This window comes from Vicia villosa, unplaced genomic scaffold, assembly GCF_029867415.1.
Source record: "Vicia villosa cultivar HV-30 ecotype Madison, WI unplaced genomic scaffold, Vvil1.0 ctg.001961F_1_1, whole genome shotgun sequence".
NCBI classification, from domain to species: Eukaryota; Viridiplantae; Streptophyta; class Magnoliopsida; order Fabales; family Fabaceae; genus Vicia; species Vicia villosa.
In genome coordinates this window covers 183904-205679 of record NW_026705791.1, presented here as the reverse complement: position 1 = coordinate 205679, position 21776 = coordinate 183904, and the positions used below count along the sequence as shown (strand labels likewise).

Below are 21776 nucleotides of genomic sequence, written 5' to 3'. Positions count from 1 at the left end.
GCTGCAGATCCTCATTACGAACCCTTAGCCGAAACTTCAAAGCAATCGGCCGCCACCACTCAATCTGGGTTTCACGTTTGAAACCCCAGACCGCCGTCGATCCGCACCGTCCTCTTGCTACGCCGCCGCCTTCAAGTCTTGCACTTGTGAAAGAGAAGAAAGGGAGGTCAAAGAAGGAAGGTTCAGAAATCATAAGAACTCGCTCGAAGATTCAATAGGAGGTAATTCGAAAAAAACACTTAGCTGTAGGTGATTATGCTTGATTTTTGATTGTTGTGTGATTGGGGATTTAGAGTTTGATGGTTTGGATTCACGTGGGATAATTTCTGGTTTTTTTTTTCTTTTGTTTGGTTGTTATGGATGTTGTTGGTGATTAGAGAAAGATGAGAGAGAATCGTGAGGAAGAGAAAGAATCGTTAGGGATATATGAAAAGGAAAATAAAATAAATGAATTAAAAATGATCCCCATGTATGTGCTCTCCTTTACCATACACCCGCGGTCCATATTAAATCATAGCCGTACGATCTCAACGTGCGTGCCAAATTACGTGAGCACCACGGTAACGCCTACGTCCCCCCACACCTGATCCGAACGGATCAAGGTGTGTTGATAATGGGCCCAGCCCAATGCTTTTTGCGCCCCTGTTTTACTCTTTTTTACAAAAGATGTATAAAATACACCCCTCCCTGGCTTATTGGGTTCAGATATACATCTGGACCTAATTATCTTTTCTAATACACCTCTAGTTTTAGTTTAACACCTCTGGTTCATTTTAATCAATTAAATTATTAATCTTATGTCATTATAAATTTCTAATCTATTTTTTTAATACATAACATATAATTATTTAATATATTTTATAAAAAATCACTAAGTTGGATATAGTTATTTTAAGATAAATCTCTTATTTTATTAACTTTCAAATATTTTCTAAATACATATTTTACTAAATTTTAATTTAATTATTATAGATACATCCAATTAAAAAACTCAAAACATCTAAAACTTTTTACTAATACTAAACCAATGTTAATTTCATAAAAAAAAAGGATTGTACAATTGTTTTTTTACTAAACTTCGAACTACGCCCACAATTACCTTATTTTCTAAACCGGACGAAATTCAAAGGAGAATTCAAAAGTAATTATTCAATCCTATAAAAAATAATCAACCAAAAACCCGAACTACGAATTGGGACTCTGATTCTCCATAAGGAGATACGTAGGCATTCAATCGAAAATTGAAGCGAGTCCCCTAATAAATAAATAAATCCCGTTTCTTTTTATAAATATGAAAATAATGCTTTAGAAACCTTAGAAAAAACCTAGATCAAAAGGGGGTCCCCTTGAGTACAAGGGAAATAAAGGGTGCCTAACACCTTCCCTTTATTTAATTAACTCGCGAACTTAGAATCTCTGAAAATATAGGGTTATCCATTTAATTCCCTTCCCTTAAGATAAAAATAATGGTGGCGACTCTCTAAAATTTTAAGCCGGTTGCTACAGCTGGCGACTCTGCTGGGGAGTTCCTTAAAATAGAGTATTCCCTACCTTTAGGTCTAGGTTTGCTGTTGGGGTTTTTATTATTTTTGCATTTATTTTTCATATTGTGTTTTATTTATTATATTGTTTATTTGTTATTTTGTTATTTATTTATTTTTCATATATGTATTGTTGGTGGGATCATATTTCAAATAAAGTGAGAAACATTAAGAGAAGGATTGTCAATTGGCCAAAGGGGTTTAACATCCCTACGAGTCTTTGCGACAACTTCGCCTAGAGTCGGTCAAATTTCGAGAAATGTCTCAAGAGGGCTCGCCTCTCTTAGAGTCAGGACTTTGGATTTGACCAATGACTCTTTGTACCAAAAATAAAACATCATGGTGAGACTTTGCATGACCTATGAGATAAGTCTCGGTCTGCAAAGAGGCTCCGCTTAAGGGAGGCCCCTTTGCCTTTCCCTATAGCGTCATCCACGATACCCTTAGTAAAACCACCCTGAGTGGGGAGGGTAGAATATCCTTAGAACAAACTTATGAACCTACCTATTAAGGATACCCTTATCACCATCTCACCTCCAAGTTACATTATCATACATGCATGCATTTAAATTTTAAAATATTCTTTTTTTATGTCTTATTCACAGGAGTTCTTCGAAAAAATATATAAAAAAAAAAGAAAGGTTTTGGTGAGCATCAAAAAAAAAATGAATCAAGATAAGAAAGAGATTCAGAAGAATAACGAACTGGTAAACAAAGAAAGGTTCAAGAGGAAACGGACAACTGATGGATTCATGAGCGCAAATTTTGATCTTGATTCTCACAATCAACAAATAAAGGATGCTCAGCTGGAGATTGAAAAACTAAGGGGTTGGTATACTCAAGCATTGAAAGACAAGAGGACAACTGAAATAGATCTAGAAGCACAAATCCAAAAGTTGGTTAGTAATGCTCGAGAGCAAGAAGATAAGATCCAAGACCTCACCACGAGACTTCGTGAAAGCCAAGAATCTGAGATAGGAGAACGGATCTATAGAATGAAAATTGAAGGGCGTTTTACCCGACAAATGAAAAATTATGAAGAAGTGGTTCAAGGATTAGAAGGCTGCCAAAAAGAATTCTATGCACTAGTAGACCAATATGAAACAATAAGAGCTGAAAAAGAATATTGGGAAAGACAATATGAGATCATGGCCCGAGCTGGGGAGGACAATAGAAGCATAATCCCGACCCTTTACCGGGATTACAGGATGTATAAGGACAAGCATGAAAAGCTTGCCTTCTTGGCGAACAACCTAATTGATGATATCCCAAGGAGTTTGAAAGAAGCTGAAGCTACAATGGTCCTTCTTCCAAAAGAAGTCGAAGACTTCCTCAAGCTTTGTAGGGAGATGGTTAACAATTTTAGGGCGGAGATTCGTAAACGCCGTTAGGAGTTTTTAGTTTCCCTTTGTTATTTCGTATTCAGCAATTTGCTTATGTTCTTCGTATTCAGTAATTTGTTTCTGCTTTTCACGTTCAGTATTTGTTTTGGTTGTATTCCCAATTAGAGGATTATAATGTTCTTCTTCCTATAATAAAAAGTACTTTTGTTTCAATATATTATCTTCTTGAGATGCTCACCATTAAAAAATAAGAACCTAAAAAGTATAAAGAATAAAAAAAATTTTGATCAAAGGAAACTCCAAGTGAATAAGACATAAAAAAAAATTTTAAATCTTTGCATTCATTCATCCAAACATTACATTACATTTCATACAAAAAAAACTCATATTTTTCATATCATCTTCAGTTAAACCGTCAAGCAAGTCAAACTGACTTCCCGACTTCCTATTCAAACAAGAGCTTACCGAAAGAAAGTAATGGAACAACTCGAACAAAACCAAGCATCTCTCCGTGAGGAAGTAAACCAACTAAAGGGTAGCGTAGAAGAAATCAAAGGAGGGATGACTCAGATGTTAAGCTTCATGAAAGACTTCATGGAGAAGCAAGAGAAAGTTAAGGAGACTTCAAATAAGGAAACCTGTGAGCAATATGATGATTTACCAGATGATGGCAACCCACTGTTAGGTTATATCCCGGGATTTGGTCCCTCTAAAAATGTACACTCCCAGCAAGGAACTCATGCGCGTTCTTCTAAGAAAGTCATCCAATCCCATGAGGAAGGAGAGACTTCTCAAGAAGGCTTCATCCCCCCTCCACAGAAGGAAGGGACATCCCGCATAGTGCGCATTCCTTCTAACAATCCTCCTAAGGAGGATGACTATCTGGATCTACAATACGGATACCAGGAGGGAGATAATACAACCCGGATACCTCAACCTAAGCAGTCGTCACATAACGTTATGGAAGATTCAAAGGATAATAACCAAATAAAGGCTTTAGAAGAAAGGTTGAAAGCTGTTGAAGGTTATGATACCTTCGAGGTTGGTGCTTTGGAAATGTGTCTAGTACCTGATGTTGTGATCCCTCCCAAATTCAAAGTGCCAGACTTTGAGAAATATAAGGGACTCACATGCCCAAGGAATCATCTACGCATGTACTGTAGAAAAATGGCTGCTTACGCTCATGATCAAAAGCTGATGATTCATACTTTTCAAGACAGTCTGAGTGGAGCGTCCTTAGATTGGTATATGCAGCTAGAGCAGAACTACATCAGAACATGGGATAATCTTGCTCATGCCTTCTTAAAACAGTATAAATACAACTTGGACATGGCTCCTAACCGCATGCAACTACAAAATTTATCTCAGAAGAAGGAAGAATCCTTCAAAGAGTACGCACAGAGATGGAGGGAAATTGCGGCACGAGTACAACCGCCACTTCTCGAGAAGGAGTTGGTAGACATGTTCATGAGTACTCTACAAGGAATATACTATGAGAAAATGGTAGGAAGTGTCTCCTCAGGTTTCTCAGATTTGGTTATGATTGGAGAACGAATCGAAACAGGTCTAAAAAATGGCAAGATACAAGGGGCACCGCCAAGTACCTCTTTCAGCTCGAAGAAACCCGTCCCTAACTTCACAAAGAAGAGGGAAGGAGAAACTAATGCTGTGGCATCACAACTAAGAGCACAACAACCATGGGTGATTCCACAAAATCAACAACAAAACAAATTTCAAAGACTTCCGAGAAGATTTGATCCTCTCCCCATGCCTCATGGGCAGCTGCTACAACATCTCATTAGAGCATCCCTGGTGGAATTAAAACCACTTGCCCCTCCAATTGGAGAACTCCCGCCCAATTATGATGCAAATGTAAGGTGTGAATACCATGCCAACTCTCCAGGACATACTTTGGAGAAGTGTTGGGCTTTCAGACACAAAGTTCAAGATCTAATAGAATCCCAAGATATCACTTTTGAGAAGCCTAATATCAAGACGAACCCCATGCCTCCGCATGGTGGCTCAAATGTTAATGCAATCGAGGTGGCTACTGATCATGAAGGAACAAAACGAGTAAAGGCTCCAATAGACCTACTAAAGGAGTATTTATTCGAACAAGGTTTCCTCTTGGAACATAATGAAGCTTTCGAGGACACGTTGCAAAAATTAGTGGATCAGAAGATGGTCCAATTCAAATATTATACTAAAGAAGAGTACATCGCTACTATCAATGTCAATACCAGGAAACCATTGGTGATTCCTTGCCAAGGTCCTATGTCTACAAAGAAACCACTTGTAATTCCTTACACAGACTCAAACGCAGCTAAAGCACCATTAACGATACCAACACCATCAAAAAGCACGTTGGTAATCGAAGAACCATATCCCACTCCCTATGAGAGTGACAAAACTGTACCATGGAGTTACGACACCACTGTCTACATCAACGGGCAAAAACAAGAGCCTGCAATAATAAATATAGCAGGAACAGGGGGGATAACCCGTAGTGGTCGTGTATACGCTCCAGATTTACAGGAAAAGGATAAGAATCCCACTAAAGACAAAGGAAAGGCAATAGCTGAAGCCAGTCAAGAGCCTGAATCTTCCAATAAAGCCCTCCTTGACAAAGAAAAGGAGGAGTTCCTGAAAATGATCAAAAGGAGTGATTATAGAGTGGTGGATCAACTCCACCAAACCCAATCTAAAATATCCATACTCCAGTTACTGTTAAGTTCTGAAGCACATCGAGACTCCTTGATGAAAATACTAAATGCTGCTCATGTTGCGAAGGAGATCACAGTGGATCAGTTTGACGGAGTCGTGGCTAACCTAACATCAGGGGCACGCCTAGGCTTTGATGACAGTGAGCTACCTCCACAAGGTAGAGCTCATAATAAAGCTTTACACATCTCAATCAGGTGTGGGAGCACAAGTCTATCCAGAGTACTCACTGATACTGGTTCCTCTCTAAATGTGCTACCAAAGACCAGTTTAATGAAGTTGACACTAGAGGGTATCATCATAAGACCAAGTTCTATGGTGGTAAAAGCTTTTGATGGTTCTCAAAGCACCGTATTTGGAGAAGTGGATCTTCCTATAAAGATCGGACCACACACTTTCTACATCACCTTCCAAGTGATGGACATAGAACCAGCATATACTTGCCTATTAGGGCGACCATGGATCCACTCAGCAGGAGCTGTCACGTCAACCTTGCATCAAAAATTGAAATTCCTTACTGAGGGGAAACTAGTTGTGATCGAAGGAGAGGAAGACATCTTTGTCAGTCATCTGGAATCTTATCGATATATTGGTGTTGAAGAGGACTGTGTAGAAACACCATTCCAAGTACTAGAGGCTGCTGCGGTATCCACCCTCCCGGTGGAAAAGATTAAAAAATCAGGTACCCCTATAACATCATGGAGGGACCTACAAACAATGGTAGGAAATCAAGCACCTGAAGGCTGGGGAAAACTTATAGATATACCTGAGAAGAAAGATCGTTTGGGTTTGGGCTATAAGTTATCAGATACTACCAAGAAGAATGAAGAGCGCTTTCCCCCTATTCCAAGTATTTTCATCAGCAAGGGGATAGAGCATGGTGGATCAGTGTCAGTTATATCGGACAAAGGCAACATCAAAGGGGCATCCAACCTCATTCGTGAGTGCCTTCCAGATGAAGAGCTCAAGAATTGGACTATTGTGGAGATTCCAGAGATATTTTTCTTTCCAAAGTAATTTTTCTTTGTTTTGTTTTAAAAAGAACCTATGTCCCGCCCGAGGCATAGGGGTTGCTTGTAAGGGCCCCCATTTGTTTTCAAATAGTATTTCCCATTAATAAAAGTTGTTTTTGCTTTCATTCAAGATCTATTTCTTTCTTCATTATTTCATTAAAATGGCAATACTTTCTATTCATATACATTTTCCAATTCATATTCTAAAAAGAACCAAAACATAATAAAAAATGCAGATCCACACCTATACTCATTGATAATGATACTGCTACGATCCGATACAACTTTGATGCACCAATTAACCAAGCTGAAGAGGAAGATGAGGAAGACTATGAACTCACTAAAGAGTTGACAAGGTTAATCGAACAGGAATCAAAAGACACGCTTCCATCCCACGAGGCAATTGAAATCATCAATCTTGGCAATGAAGCAGAACCAAAAGAGATTAAAATAGGGGCAACCTTGGAAGAAAGTGTGAAACAAAGACTAATCAAGCTTCTGCATGAGCACAAAGATATATTCGCATGGTCTTATCGAGATATGCCAGGGTTGGATACTGACATTGTTGTGCATAAATTACCTTTGAAAGAAGGATGTTCTCCGGTTAGACAAAAGCTCCGAAGAACTCGTCCAGACATGGCCGATAAAATTCGAGAAGAAGTTCTCAAGCAATTCGACGCAGGTTTCTTAGCCGTAGCAGACTATCCACCTTGGATTGCTAATATCGTTCCAGTACCCAAGAAAGGTGGAAAAGTACGAATGTGTGTAGATTATAGGGATCTAAATAAAGCAAGTCCTAAAGATGATTTCCCGTTACCTCACATAGACGTATTAGTGGACAATACAGCACAGGCTTCAGTTTTCTCATTCATGGATGGTTTCTCAGGTTATAATCAGATCAAGATGGCTCCCGAGGACATGGAAAAAACGACTTTCATGACACCTTGGGGCACGTTCTGTTACAAAGTAATGCCTTTCGGTCTGAGGAACGCAGGAGCAACATATCAACGAGCAATGGTTACCTTATTTCATGATATGATACACAAAGAGATTGAGGTATACGTGGACGATATGATTGCCAAATCCCATACGGAGGAGGATCATATAGTTCACTTACAAAAATTATTCGAGCGTCTACAAAAATACAAATTAAGGTTGAATCCGAACAAGTGTACATTTGGTGTCAGATCAGGCAAACTGTTGGGTTTCATTGTGAGTCAGCGTGGCATCGAAGTGGATCCTGACAAAGTAAAAGCCATACAAGAAATGCCAGCTCCGAAAACAGAGAAGGAGGTTCGTGGTTTCTTAGGACGGTTGAACTACATCTCAAGGTTCATATCGCACCTAACTGCCACTTGCGAACCTATATTCAAATTACTCAGAAAGAATCAAGAAATACAGTGGAATGAAGACTGCCAAACAGCCTTCGAAACAATAAAACAATATCTACAAGAGCCTCCGATTCTGATGCCACCCGTTCATGGAAGACCACTCATCATGTACTTAACAGTGCTTGAAAGATCTATGGGGTGCGTATTGGGGCAACAAGATGAAACGGGGAGAAAAGAGCATGCTATTTACTACTTAAGCAAGAAATTCACCGACTGTGAGTCTCGATACTCATACCTTGAAAAAACTTGTTGTGCTCTGGCTTGGGCCACTAAACGGCTACGACAATACATGTTAACACACACTACGTGGTTAATAGCAAGAATGGATCCTCTCAAGTATGTGTTTGAGAAACCCGCCCTCACAGGGAGAATCGCTCGATGGCAAATGTTATTATCCGAATACGACATTCAATATGTGACACAAAAAGCTATCAAAGGTAGTGTATTGGCTGATCATTTGGCCCATCAACCATTGACAGAGTATCAATCGATGAAGTTTGATTTTCCAGACGAAGACATTATGGTTATAAAGGACTGCGAGGCACCAGGACCTAATGAAGGACCTGAACTAGGGGCACGATGGACACTCATGTTCGACGGCGCATCAAATGCCTTGGGACATGGTGTTGGGGCTGTATTGACATCTCCAGAAAACTTCCACAGACCTTATACTGCGAGGTTGTGTTTCGATTGTACTAACAACGTTGCCGAGTACGAAGCTTGCATCTTGGGTTTAGAAGCTGCTGTCGATCTCAGAATCAAATTCTTAGATGTATATGGAGATTCAGCACTAGTTATATATCAAGTCAAAGGCGAATGGGACACCAAGCATCCCAAATTAATTCCATATCGAGACCATGTTTTGGAGCTAGCTATGCAGTTTACAAGTATCACCTTCTTTCACATTCCTCGAGAAGAGAACCAAATGGCAGACGCTTTGGCTACGTTATCATCTATGTTCAAAACTGCATGGCCTAATCATGAGCCACATATTACAATCAGACATTTTGAAGAACCTGCGCACTGTCTCGCAATTGAAGAGGGGCCTGACAACAAACCTTGGTTTTATGACATCAGAAGATATCTGGAGAAACAAGAATACCCTGAAAATGCATCAATCATAGACAAGCGAACTTTGAGAAAGCTAGCATCAAAGTTCTTCTTAAATGGGGATATTTTATACAAAAGAAATTACGACTTGGTGCTACTCAGGTGCGTGGACAAACAAGAAGCCGATGCACTCATGAAAGAAATACACGAAGGGACTTTTGGAACTCATGCAAGTGGACATACCATGGCTAGAAAAATATTGAGGGCTGGTTACTATTGGTTAACAATGGAAACAGACTGTTACCATTATACGAAAACATGTCACAAGTGCCAGATCTACGCCGACAAAATGCACGTACCACCTACTCCTTTGAATGTTATGAGTTCTCCATGGCCATTCTCGATGTGGGGAATAGATATGATAGGAATGATCGAACCTAAGGCCTCAAATGGGCATCGATTCATTTTGGTTGCCATTGACTACTTCACCAAGTGGGTCGAAGCTGCTTCCTATGCGAATGTGACGAGACAAGTGGTTACTCGATTTATCAAACATAATATCATATGCCGGTATGGGGTTCCTAGCAGAATTATCACAGACAATGGATCCAATCTGAATAACAAAATGATGAAGGAGCTATGTGACGAATTTAAGATCGAACATCATAATTCATCACCATACCGACCCAAGATGAATGGTGCCGTCGAAGCTGCAAATAAAAATATCAAAAAGATTGTTCAGAAAATGGTGAAGACGTACAAAGATTGGCATGAGATGCTTCCGTTCGCATTACATGGCTATCGTACTACAATGCGCACATCAACTGGTGCAACTCCTTATTCTCTTGTCTACGGTATGGAGGCTGTGCTTCCTATTGAAGTAGAAATTCCATCACTACGAGTCCTCGCAGAAGTAGAGCTTGAAGAAGCAGAATGGGTTCAAACACGACTCGATCAACTCAATCTTATCGAAGAGAAGCGCTTGACAGCCTTGTGTCACGGACAATTATATCAGAAACGGATGAAAAAGGCGTTCGATAAGAAGGTCCGCCCTAGAACCTTCCAAGAAGGAGATTTGGTTCTCAAGAAGATTCTACTACCTCGACTAGATTCACGTGGGAAATGGACGCCTAACTATGAAGGTCCATATGTTGTAAAAACGGCTCTCTCAGGAGGAGCTCTTATCCTCACTACCATGGATGGAGAAGAACTGTCGCACCCACTGAACTCGGATGCAGTTAAAAAATACTATGTATAAAAGAAAGCCCGCGAAGTCGAAAACCCGAAAAGGCGACTTAAGCAAAAAGGGGCGTCCCGGTGGACCGAAAACCCTAAAGGGCGGTCCAGGCAAAAATTAGGGGCATAAATAAAAAAAAAAAGAGCTCATCCCGGTGGATTGAAAACCCGAAAGGGCGATCCAGGCAAAAATTAGGGATTCATTCAAATAAATAATAAAGAACAAAAAGACTGCGATACGAGGACTCGTTACGACTATAACTACGAAAGAGATGGATTAGATCAGAATCACCGTTCTTAGAAGCAAGGTCATTGGAGTTATCGAAAGACATTGGAGAAATAGCAGTATCAATTATCGTCTTCAATTGCCATTTTTATTTATTTTTATCTTCTTTGTAATCACCTCTTTTAGGAATTACTCCTTGTACTTCAAGCCTATTCAAAGGCATTTTCATCTAATAAAATAAGCTTGCTTTCAAATCTTTACCAATGCTTTTTTTCTTTATTCAACCTGATTGTAGAATACGACGGTTATTTTCTGGTGAACACTATTTGTGAAATAATTTTGGGGACATGACAAAAAAAAAACATTTAATAAAATATTGAAAAAAACACATTGGTTAGAAATATGTCAAAGGAAATCTACGACTGCGTCCAAGGTGCACTATCAAAATTATTTGGTCCACCACAAAGTTATCAATTTCAAATTATCTTGAAGAATGTCACAATGAAGCGAATGACGAATGTGGGGAAGTCAGTAACAAAAACAAAACTGATGGTTTAAAAGGAGGTCATCAAAATCAAGATACATAAACATTTGGTGCATGTGCATATCAATAACAATCATCATTGGGGAACATGTATACAATATTACATTTGGGTATCAAAACTAGTTATATCATAAATTTGGGGAACATTTGGTGCAAACTCTTAGTGAGAACAATTTGGGGAACATTTGGTGCAAACATTTGGTGAGAAAGTTTACCAGTTAGCATAGGCATGATTATCTACAGTCATTTTACTATCTAATTGTGGTTAAACGCAAATACTTGGTGAGAACAATTTGGGGAACATTTGGTGCAAATTCTTGGTGAGAACAATTTGGGGAACATTTGGTGCAAACTCTTGGTAAGAATATTTTGGGGAACATTTGGTGCAAACATTTGGTGAGAACGTTTATCAGTTAGCATAGATATGATTATTTACAATCATTATACTAATCTTGGGTAAACGCAAACTTTATCTATCCTCTAGGTCGTGATAGATAAAGAATAGATTGGCGACTACTTGCTCTCTAGGTCGTGGCAAGTCAATTCTCCATCTTTCTCAAGCTCTACTAGGATCAAAATCTTAAAAGAGTTGGGACCCGTTATTTCTTATTCTCTAGGTTGTGATAAGATATAAAGGAGTTCAAAATAGTTCGCTGAGCAGCAGTGGGTTATCTGATCTATGTTACTTATCCTCTAGGTTGTGGTAAGTGCATAGTGACTACGATATAGTTCGTTGTGTCAGTCCATAAACGACGACGAACTATCCAAATATGTCTTATTCGTTCTCTAGGTCGTGACGAATACGCAAAATCTACCACACAAATCTGCTATGTTAGTCCTGAGGCTTTAGTAGATCATCCTTTCTAACTTCTGGTCAAATTTTTGGGGTCTTCCGGTATTTAATAATTCTTCAATCCGAACGCGCGAGAACTCTGTATTCTCGCGCCCTTCGATCGAACAATATTAAATAGGGGCAGCTGTCATACCCCAAATTTGCCCGCCATATTTCTAACAGTCGAATTTTCTTAAACTTGAGTCTCATAATTTTCAGTTTATTTTTACTAATATTTTGACATTAATTTATTTGGCATATTCCAAAATATACAGTGTATTTTAAATTACTTGTAACAAATATTCACTTGCCCTTCATATAATTTCAAATGTCTTTATATTTCAAATAAATCAAACAGTGCAATTGGTAAGAGGTAAGACTCCCAAGCATAGGGTCACAAGTTCGATCCCTTTGAATGACTTTTTAAATTTTCGTTACTTTTAAAATCTTAAATTTATTTTACTATTATAATTATTTTTGTTCCAAAAAAAAGGATAGTTAGGAATTAGTATAGTTACTGTAGCTATTTTCTTTAAAAAGGAATGAGTCAATTAAAAATAATTGCTATTATTTTGGTTCTACGGTTTCTAGGTGTAATTTTTATTTTTATTTTTATTTTTATTTTTTTTTTATTTTTTATTTTTTATTTTTTAAATAGTAAAATTCAAGTTTAATTTCATTGGCTCTTGTTAACCGTTAATAGTTGTATATATTAATATTTAATTTTTATTACATTATTCTTATTAGTATAAATTTTAGAAAAAAAACAAAATTAGACTTTAATTTTAGTCATCCTTTTAAAATAAAATAAAAAAAAAAAAAACTTTATATATGAATCACAATTACTTTTTTTTTTTTTTTTTCCTATTAATAAAAAAATAAAATCTAAAATAATAATAAAATAAAAAATGGTCAAAGATCACGTTTCAAGGCATTTAAGAAAAATTTGAAGATGGTTTAATATTATTGCTGTAAGTCTTAATTCTAGCCATTATTATAGGAAATAGAATAGTTATTATCATTGAATTTATTTGGTTATTCAAGATGTGAATTCATTAAAATTTATCGTTACTATTATTGTCATAAGTTTTAAAAAGAAAATAAAAGGATATATTTACCATGGTCATTATATTATTTTATTATTATTAATTAATATTATTATATAATTAATATATTAACTATTACTTTTAAGATTTAGTATAATTTATTACTTTTTAGAATTTTAATCTTCTTTTAATATTTGGTAGACTTTTGTAACTTTTTTATTATTAGGATTATTATTTATTAGAATGTCATTTAAAAATAAAATAAAAAAAAAACTTTTAGAATTACGGTTACTATTTTTTTTTTTTTTTTTTTTTTTTTTTTTTTTCAATTAGTAAAGAAATTTTTTTTTCCAAAAAAAAAAGAGAATATTAATTCAAAACGAAAAGAAGGAAACCTCTACGGTTACTACCTTTTTGCAATCAGTAAGAAACTTTCAATTTACTACTGTTATTAGAATAACATTAATTAAGTTTTATTATCATTAAGTTTTATTAGTAGCTTTTTCTATTATATTAAAGTATTAACTTAATTAGAATATTTAAATTACAAACCCTAATTTGTTCAGATCTTAGTCCAAATTGAATCGAAGGTAAAGATTAATAAGGAAATTATTGACTTTTATCATGTGAATAAGAATACGAAATTCGTCCAAATGCAATACATAATTAAAACACAAATTCTACAAAAACAACCTAAAATCTGAATCAATAAACCTTAAAATCAAATCGGATCCGAAATTAATTCACAATCAAATTTCAATCAAAATCAATAACGCCAAATCAAATCTTCCATTAATCTGAATCAAACTAATCAATGTACTTCCTAATCTAACTAATTCTAAAACCCTATAAATTCATCCTAAAACTAGTTGAATGGGGACCAAAAAAATGAACCGAAAAAATCAGACAAAAAAATTGAAAGCGAAAAGAAGGAGTAGAAGGGGATTGTTGCTGCAGATCCTCATTACGAACCCTTAGCCGAAACTTCAAAGCAATCGGCCGCCACCACTCAATCTGGGTTTCACGTTTGAAACCCCAGACCGCCGTCGATCCGCACCGTCCTCTTGCTACGCCGCCGCCTTCAAGTCTTGCACTTGTGAAAGAGAAGAAAGGGAGGTCAAAGAAGGAAGGTTCAGAAATCATAAGAACTCGCTCGAAGATTCAATAGGAGGTAATTCGAAAAAAACACTTAGCTGTAGGTGATTATGCTTGATTTTTGATTGTTGTGTGATTGGGGATTTAGAGTTTGATGGTTTGGATTCACGTGGGATAATTTCTGGTTTTTTTTTTCTTTTGTTTGGTTGTTATGGATGTTGTTGGTGATTAGAGAAAGATGAGAGAGAATCGTGAGGAAGAGAAAGAATCGTTAGGGATATATGAAAAGGAAAATAAAATAAATGAATTAAAAATGATCCCCATGTATGTGCTCTCCTTTACCATACACCCGCGGTCCATATTAAATCATAGCCGTACGATCTCAACGTGCGTGCCAAATTACGTGAGCACCACGGTAACGCCTACGTCCCCCCACACCTGATCCGAACGGATCAAGGTGTGTTGATAATGGGCCCAGCCCAATGCTTTTTGCGCCCCTGTTTTACTCTTTTTTACAAAAGATGTATAAAATACACCCCTCCCTGGCTTATTGGGTTCAGATATACATCTGGACCTAATTATCTTTTCTAATACACCTCTAGTTTTAGTTTAACACCTCTGGTTCATTTTAATCAATTAAATTATTAATCTTATGTCATTATAAATTTCTAATCTATTTTTTTAATACATAACATATAATTATTTAATATATTTTATAAAAAATCACTAAGTTGGATATAGTTATTTTAAGATAAATCTCTTATTTTATTAACTTTCAAATATTTTCTAAATACATATTTTACTAAATTTTAATTTAATTATTATAGATACATCCAATTAAAAAACTCAAAACATCTAAAACTTTTTACTAATACTAAACCAATGTTAATTTCATAAAAAAAAAGGATTGTACAATTGTTTTTTTACTAAACTTCGAACTACGCCCACAATTACCTTATTTTCTAAACCGGACGAAATTCAAAGGAGAATTCAAAAGTAATTATTCAATCCTATAAAAAATAATCAACCAAAAACCCGAACTACGAATTGGGACTCTGATTCTCCATAAGGAGATACGTAGGCATTCAATCGAAAATTGAAGCGAGTCCCCTAATAAATAAATAAATCCCGTTTCTTTTTATAAATATGAAAATAATGCTTTAGAAACCTTAGAAAAAACCTAGATCAAAAGGGGGTCCCCTTGAGTACAAGGGAAATAAAGGGTGCCTAACACCTTCCCTTTATTTAATTAACTCGCGAACTTAGAATCTCTGAAAATATAGGGTTATCCATTTAATTCCCTTCCCTTAAGATAAAAATAATGGTGGCGACTCTCTAAAATTTTAAGCCGGTTGCTACAGCAGTCTAGGAGGAGTTTACCGATTGCCTAGATGGAGCGGTTTTAGATGTCTCAATAGCAGATGACACTACAACACGCTGAGGCTTTAAAAGCGCTTATTTTGGGCTTTTAAAGCGCTTAAAAGCGCTGTAAAAGATAGCGCTGGCGTAGCATACAAAAGCGCTTCTGAAAGCGCTCTGGTAGACCCCCCCTATAAGAGCGCTTTTCTGGAAAAAGCGCTCTGGTAGGCCCCCCTATAAGAGCGCTTTCCTGGAAAAAGCGCTATGGTAGACCCCCCTTTAAGAGCGCTTTTTCCAGCAAAGCGCTCTGATAGCCCCCCCTATGAGAGCGCTTTTTCTGGAAAAAACGCTCTGATAGCCCCCCCTATAAGAGCGATTTTCCAAAACGCTTTCGTATGTTGCGTTTTTTTTATTTTTTATGCTTTTTTATTAATCTTTGGCAGCGCTTTTACTAAGAAGCGCTTTAGTAGGTGGACCTTTAAGAGCGCTTTTTAAAAGAGCTGTCGTTGCTAAATGAGGTATTTTAATGTGCAGCCTGTAATTTAATCCTCCCAGTCGACCTGTAATATTTTTGACCTGTAATATGTTTTCAACCTGTAATATTTTCGACCTGTAATTTATTTTCGACGATATTATTTCAGCCATCAGTAAGACAATATATATACTAATATAATACCATTATAATATCCAAGATGCAAGAAGTCACATTGTACCATGAGAAATTGGGTTCAAAACAAGTTCTAAATCCCTAAACCAACATCCCGGACAGCCATGATATACGTATAAATTGGCTCTCAAAATTCACTTCAAACAAGTTCAAGATGAAAGAAAGTAAACTCAACCATAGCCAAAAGACTAAATTTATACCAACAATGAAAATGAGGCAATAAAATCCAAATAAGATATTTTATAAAAATGACAATCCTAATCAATTTAATAGCAGAAAAAACCCAAATGAAAGGCTTATTCTTACCATTATGGTCATGAAAACAAGCAAGCCTTATTCTTGTTGGATACAAATATAATGTTAAGTAGATAAAACAAAGTATTAATTCAGCTTTATAACTGTAAAATACTGTCACACAAATCAAGGAAATTTTTCTTCAATGTTGAATTTGGGTAAAAAATTATTTTCTACTTTCAAGAATCTTCAGGCTAGAAACAGCATGAATCCATATATAGCTAGCTACCTTACATTCTACAAAACCTTCAAGAATCACAGGCTAGATTCAACAGTGAGTATTCCAAGCACAACAATGCAAAAGATGGCTTATATCTATCAAAATAATAGAGAAATGTTTTTCACCATGTATATACAATGAACAATAACAGGATTAGAATCGGATGTTCTTGATTGTACAGTCACATTGTAGAGTAAAGCTTTGGATAAGTTAGAGTTAGCATCAACAAAACAGAACAAAAGAAAATATTCAATGAAAAACACTCTAAAGACAATACACTCTAAAGACATTTAATCAAACATGTAATATGCTTAGTTGAAACCCTTAAAACTAAACCCATAAATCATTCCCAATCTTAATATGAAAATATAAACTAATGGAAATATAAACTAAACTAAACTAACCGGCGGTGGAGAAAACGAGTGACGGAGGGACGCCGACGGAGGAGAGAACGACTGACGGAGGGACGCCGACGGTGGTGGCTGGCACCGATGGTGGTGGACGGAAGGGCGATGGAGGATGATACAGTGAGGGTTTTTCGGTTGCAGTGAACAGAAAACGAAAGAGAGAAAGTGAGAAACTGTAACCGGTGAGAAGCGTGTTTTTGTTTTTAATTTTTAGTAATAAAGGCTACTAAAGCGCTTCTGAAAAGCGCTCTCATAGCCTGGTCTATACCAGCGCTTTTGACTAAAAAGCGCTCTCATTAAACCCCCCTATAGCAGCGCTTTGAAAAGCGCTTTAATATACCCCCCTTACCAAAGCGCTTTTTAAAAGCGCTCTCATACCCCCTTACCAAAGCGCTTTTTAAAAGCGCTCTCATACACCCCCCTACCAGAGCGCTTTTTAAAAGCGCTCTCATACCCCCCTACCAGAGCGCTTTTTTTCATCATTTTCCCTTTGTTTATTAATTTTGTTTTTAGCGAACCCTACGAGAGCGCTTTTTGCTAAAAGCGCTTTAGTAGCTGCGTTGCTACAGCTTAATTTTGGCGTAGTGTGACTTTAGTTGAAATTTATGCGAAGACAGTATTTATTCGCTTAGTTCTTTTTATAATTGTTTCAGCAGGGAGGTTTCGGGTCCCTTGGATGGCCAGATTGTGGAAGTTATCAAGCTCATTTGGGATTTAAAAATTCCATCGAATATTGCTATGTTCGGTTGGAGGTTAATTCTAAAGAGAGTTCCAACCAAGGATGAGTTATGCAGGAGAGGTGTGATGGTGGACATATTGTGCATTTTATGCAGAACTGAAGACGAGTCAGTGTTGCACTTGTTCAATTGTTGTTGCATTTCAGATGGCGTTTGGAAGAACATATATAGTTGGATGGGAAGTGAGCTGAAGATATCCCTGTAGTATTTCAAGAATTTCTTGTTTAATTCGACCAAAGTGGAAAATAAGATTCACATAATTACTGTGGCGGTGATTTGGTTTGCAACCGTTTGGAGTCTATGGTTGGTTAGGATTGATATGATTTTTAACAATGCCATTTTTCAGCTTTAACGAATGTAAGACGGCTATTGTTTTGAGATCGTGGAAGTGGATGTACGCTTATAGTAAAATCTCGGTTATTTGTAATTTTAATTTTTGGAACTCTAACCCTCTCGTTTTCTTAAGAGGGTAGTTTGTGTTGTATTTGTGGGCGGTATTTGCATATTCTCTATTGAACTACACTTCGACATAATAGAGTTCGATTCAATTCTCACTCTTATGTTTTTAATAACCTTCCACGAAACATAATTAGTGAGTGCCTCATAAAGTAAGGTATATGACCTAGAACAAATAAATACTAGCAACCTACCTGACTGTTAGTGGTTCTCTTTCAAGCATATATAAAGGTGAAAGGAATTTCTTACATCTCACGTAAGCATACTTCCTAGTACTTGTGTCACTTTCATAACAATTATTGATGCTGCATGATACACGTTCTCTCTTCAAAACTTGATTTGGTTTCTACAAATTTCTAACACAGCATTCTTTGGTAAATGTTTTTGTGAAGGTTCTAATATTCTTACCCTCTCAAACAAGTCTAAACTAATCTCCTGAAAAAGACAGCATAACAAAAGCAACAAAACATAACATATGATTGGTAACCTTTAATTACTGTAACAAACACTTTAGTATCCAACAGAAACAAAAGAGTTAAGTATTTTATATTCTTTCTCTATATAACATATTCTTTACCATAAGTGAACAAAGAAAAAACATAAGAGCCAAAAAACCATGTCATCTTCTCCTACCTTAATATCCTTCGTGATACTGTCCTTTCTCCTTGTAAATATTGATGCCAATCATCGACCATGCGGAGAAAAATTCGCGAAACTCATCGAACAAAAAAACATAACAGCATGCAAGAGATTACGAACTCAAGGAGCCGAATTCGGTTGGAACTACCACAACAGCCCAAACTCAACCACACTTGAAATCTTATTTGGTGCAATTTTAGATACTAGCCAAGGGTGGATAGCTTGGGGTGTGAATCCAGAAGAAAGAGCAGAAATGATTGGAACAAAAGCAATCATAGGGATTAAAAACCCCGATTTTGCTACTACTTCATCATCAACTTTAAGAGTTCATACTTATGATGTTACAAATGAAACCAAACGTGGTTGTACTCTTTTACCTAGCAAAAACATTGGCCTTAATGTTTCACATATGATGTTTCAAGATGAAGGGTCCAATTTTTATACTATATATGCTAGATTGGTTCTACCCTCTGATGAATATAACATAACAAGGTTGAACCATGTTTGGCAAATTGGACATGCTGTTAGTTGGGAAAGTCCTTTGCGCCATCCAATAAATCTTAACAATGTGGATAGCACTGAGACTATAGACTTGACTTCTCCTCATGGTCCCAGCACCGGACAGTTCCGGAGTTCCCTTCAATCGGTAACTAGCCCTAGATTAACAACTCAATCATAGTTTTAAATTGTAGTTCAAATCATAGTTGGAGTCATATATATTACAGACAAAAAATGAAACTGCAGTTGCAGATTGCAGTTTAAAACCATGAACTCGTAAGCATTTGATTTCCATTCTAATTTTTTTTTATGATGAAATTTAGGTGCATGGAGTTCTAAGCATTATAGGGTGGGGAACAATGCTACCTCTTGGAGTAATAATCCCAAGATACTTTAGAGTGTATCCTTTTAGAAGGGAACCATGGTGGTTTTTCCTACACATTGGTTGCCAATTAACTGGTTTTCTCATTGGAACTGCTGCTTTTGTCATTGGATTGGTTCTTGGACGCTCATCTAGATACTATATCTTCCAAACTCATAGAAACTTTGGAATTATCATTTTCACTTTTAGTACAATCCAGGTATTATATTAATTTTCATCTATTTCGGACCATGATTTAGATTCGATGATCTAAAGTTAATCTCAGAATTTTTAAATTATTTTAAATTATATAGTAAATATTAAACATGCATTATTTTGAACAATGGCCCGTCTGTATGGAATCATATTTCATCTTTTATCTTTATAAATCATCTTCTATTAATGTTTATCTTTTGCTATATTTTAGATGTTGGCATTTCGGTTAAAGCCTGCGGTAACAGATGATTACAGGAAATATTGGAATATATATCATCATTTTCTTGGATATGGATTATTGGCTATCATAATTATAAACATATTTAAAGGAATTGGCATTTTGAATGGAGGTGATAAATGGAAGTGGAGTTACATTGGAATTCTTATATGTTTAGGTGCCATTGCATTTGCTTTGGAGATTTTCACATGGATTAGGTTTCTCATCATCGATGAATGGATTGAAAAACACCGTAAGAAGAAAGAAAAAAATGAGAAGGAAAAAAATGAGAAGGAAAAAAAAGAGAAGGAAGATAAAGAGAAGTTGGAGAAGGCTAGTGTTCCTAATCAAAACAAGTAGTAAACAAACACAATGGTCATGCATGTGAGGATATCACACTCTATTGGTTGAATAAAATGTGTTCTTAACAAGTAGTAAACAAACACAATGGTCATGCATGTGAGGATATCACACTCTATTGGTTGAATAAAATGTGTTCTTTGTTTGTGTGTGTTTTTTTTTTGGCATATATTTTGTGTGTAATAATTGATACTTTAATATTTAAATAATGATAAGTATAATTTTTCAATCTCATATTTTTTCTTCCATTGAATGGGAGGTTTAGCTCCTATGGTTGCATGATTCTTGAAATTCTCAGTCGAACTAGAGGTGTTCAAAAATATGGTTAATTGAATTGCATTTTTGAACTGGATTGCATTGCACCATAAAAAACTTGAACCACTTAAATGGTTAATGAATTGAACCATTTAATTTAAACAATTCAATTTCAATTTAAAACCGGTTCAAATCCAGTTTTGATTTATAAACTGGTTTAAATTAATTTCTCTTAAAAAAAATAAAATCAATTGAAAGTAAAAATAAAATTCTGAAATTTTTTTTTTCAAAATGTTTAAAAAAATAAAAATATAAAAAACTCTTTTTAAATTAAAAAAAATACTTTTTTTCACTATAAACACAAATTAATATTTGTGTTAACTTTTGGTAATATATTTCCTTATATAACTATCAGAAAGAAAAAGTAATTATCAAATTAAGATATAAAGCAAAATAAAGTTTTATTTTTTGTGGCGCTTGTAATCTGAATCGTAATATGAAAGAAAGTATCACTAAAATCCAAAAAAATAATAAAACATTAGGTTATATTAGTAATTTGGACATGTTATCATTATGTGCACGGTGCAGTGATTGTGTGAGGAAGAAAGCAAGCACAAAGCGATAGATGGATCGAGAAAACGCATATATATAGATAAAGCGAGAAAGAAAGAATTTCATGCAAATACAGTTTACATGTGTGAGAAAGAATTTCCAAATGTTTTTTTGAAAAAACAATTTTCAAAAATAACTTTTTTTTGCAAATAAAAAAATTTTCTTTTTAAACTAAATATTCTGAAAATATAATTTTTTTTATAAAATTAAAAAATTTGGTTTCAAAATAGTTCAGATTATAAAATTAGTTTAAAATTGCAAATTGAATATAAAGTGGTTCAAAAATATAAACTGGTTTAAACTAGTTTTAAATTGAATTGAAACCATTTTAACAGTTAACTAGATTTTTATTGAAGTGGTTATTGTAAACTGAACCGAATCATAAATATGGTTTGGTTCAGTGCAGTTCATGAACCATGAACACCCCTAAGTCGAACCTT

General features: G+C 35.8%; 2 protein-coding genes across 2 annotated transcripts; both read left to right on the top strand.

Annotated features, from left to right (window-relative positions):
* The first annotated feature begins 3361 nt into the window (after positions 1 to 3361).
* Positions 3362 to 10317, top strand: LOC131637289 (uncharacterized). Its single transcript, XM_058907871.1, has 3 exons — positions 3362 to 6618; positions 6855 to 7495; positions 7667 to 10317. The coding sequence occupies exons 1-3, from the start codon at positions 3362 to 3364 to the stop codon at positions 10315 to 10317; spliced, it is 6549 nt and encodes a 2182-aa protein (XP_058763854.1).
* Positions 10318 to 18762: 8445 nt separating this feature from the next.
* On the top strand, positions 18763 to 20703 carry LOC131637275 (cytochrome b561 and DOMON domain-containing protein At3g25290-like). The gene is made up of 3 exons (XM_058907856.1): positions 18763 to 19463; positions 19639 to 19896; positions 20104 to 20703. The coding sequence occupies exons 1-3, from the start codon at positions 18795 to 18797 to the stop codon at positions 20467 to 20469; spliced, it is 1293 nt and encodes a 430-aa protein (XP_058763839.1). The 5' UTR covers positions 18763 to 18794; the 3' UTR covers positions 20470 to 20703.
* Positions 20704 to 21776: the final 1073 nt, after the last annotated feature.

Bases quoted from the DNA above. Each gene is read 5' to 3' on its own strand.
- LOC131637289 (XM_058907871.1), top strand. From the start codon at position 3,362: ATGGAACAACTCGAACAAAACCAAGCATCTCTCCGTGAGGAAGTAAAC. The intron at 6,619-6,854 runs GTAATTTTTCTT...TAAAAAATGCAG, and splicing joins GAGATATTTTTCTTTCCAAA to ATCCACACCTATACTCATTG. The intron at 7,496-7,666 runs GTTTCTCAGGTT...TGATACACAAAG, and splicing joins AGTTTTCTCATTCATGGATG to AGATTGAGGTATACGTGGAC.
- LOC131637275 (XM_058907856.1), top strand. From the start codon at position 18,795: ATGTCATCTTCTCCTACCTTAATATCCTTCGTGATACTGTCCTTTCTC. The intron at 19,464-19,638 runs GTAACTAGCCCT...GATGAAATTTAG, and splicing joins TCCGGAGTTCCCTTCAATCG to GTGCATGGAGTTCTAAGCAT. The intron at 19,897-20,103 runs GTATTATATTAA...GCTATATTTTAG, and splicing joins TCACTTTTAGTACAATCCAG to ATGTTGGCATTTCGGTTAAA.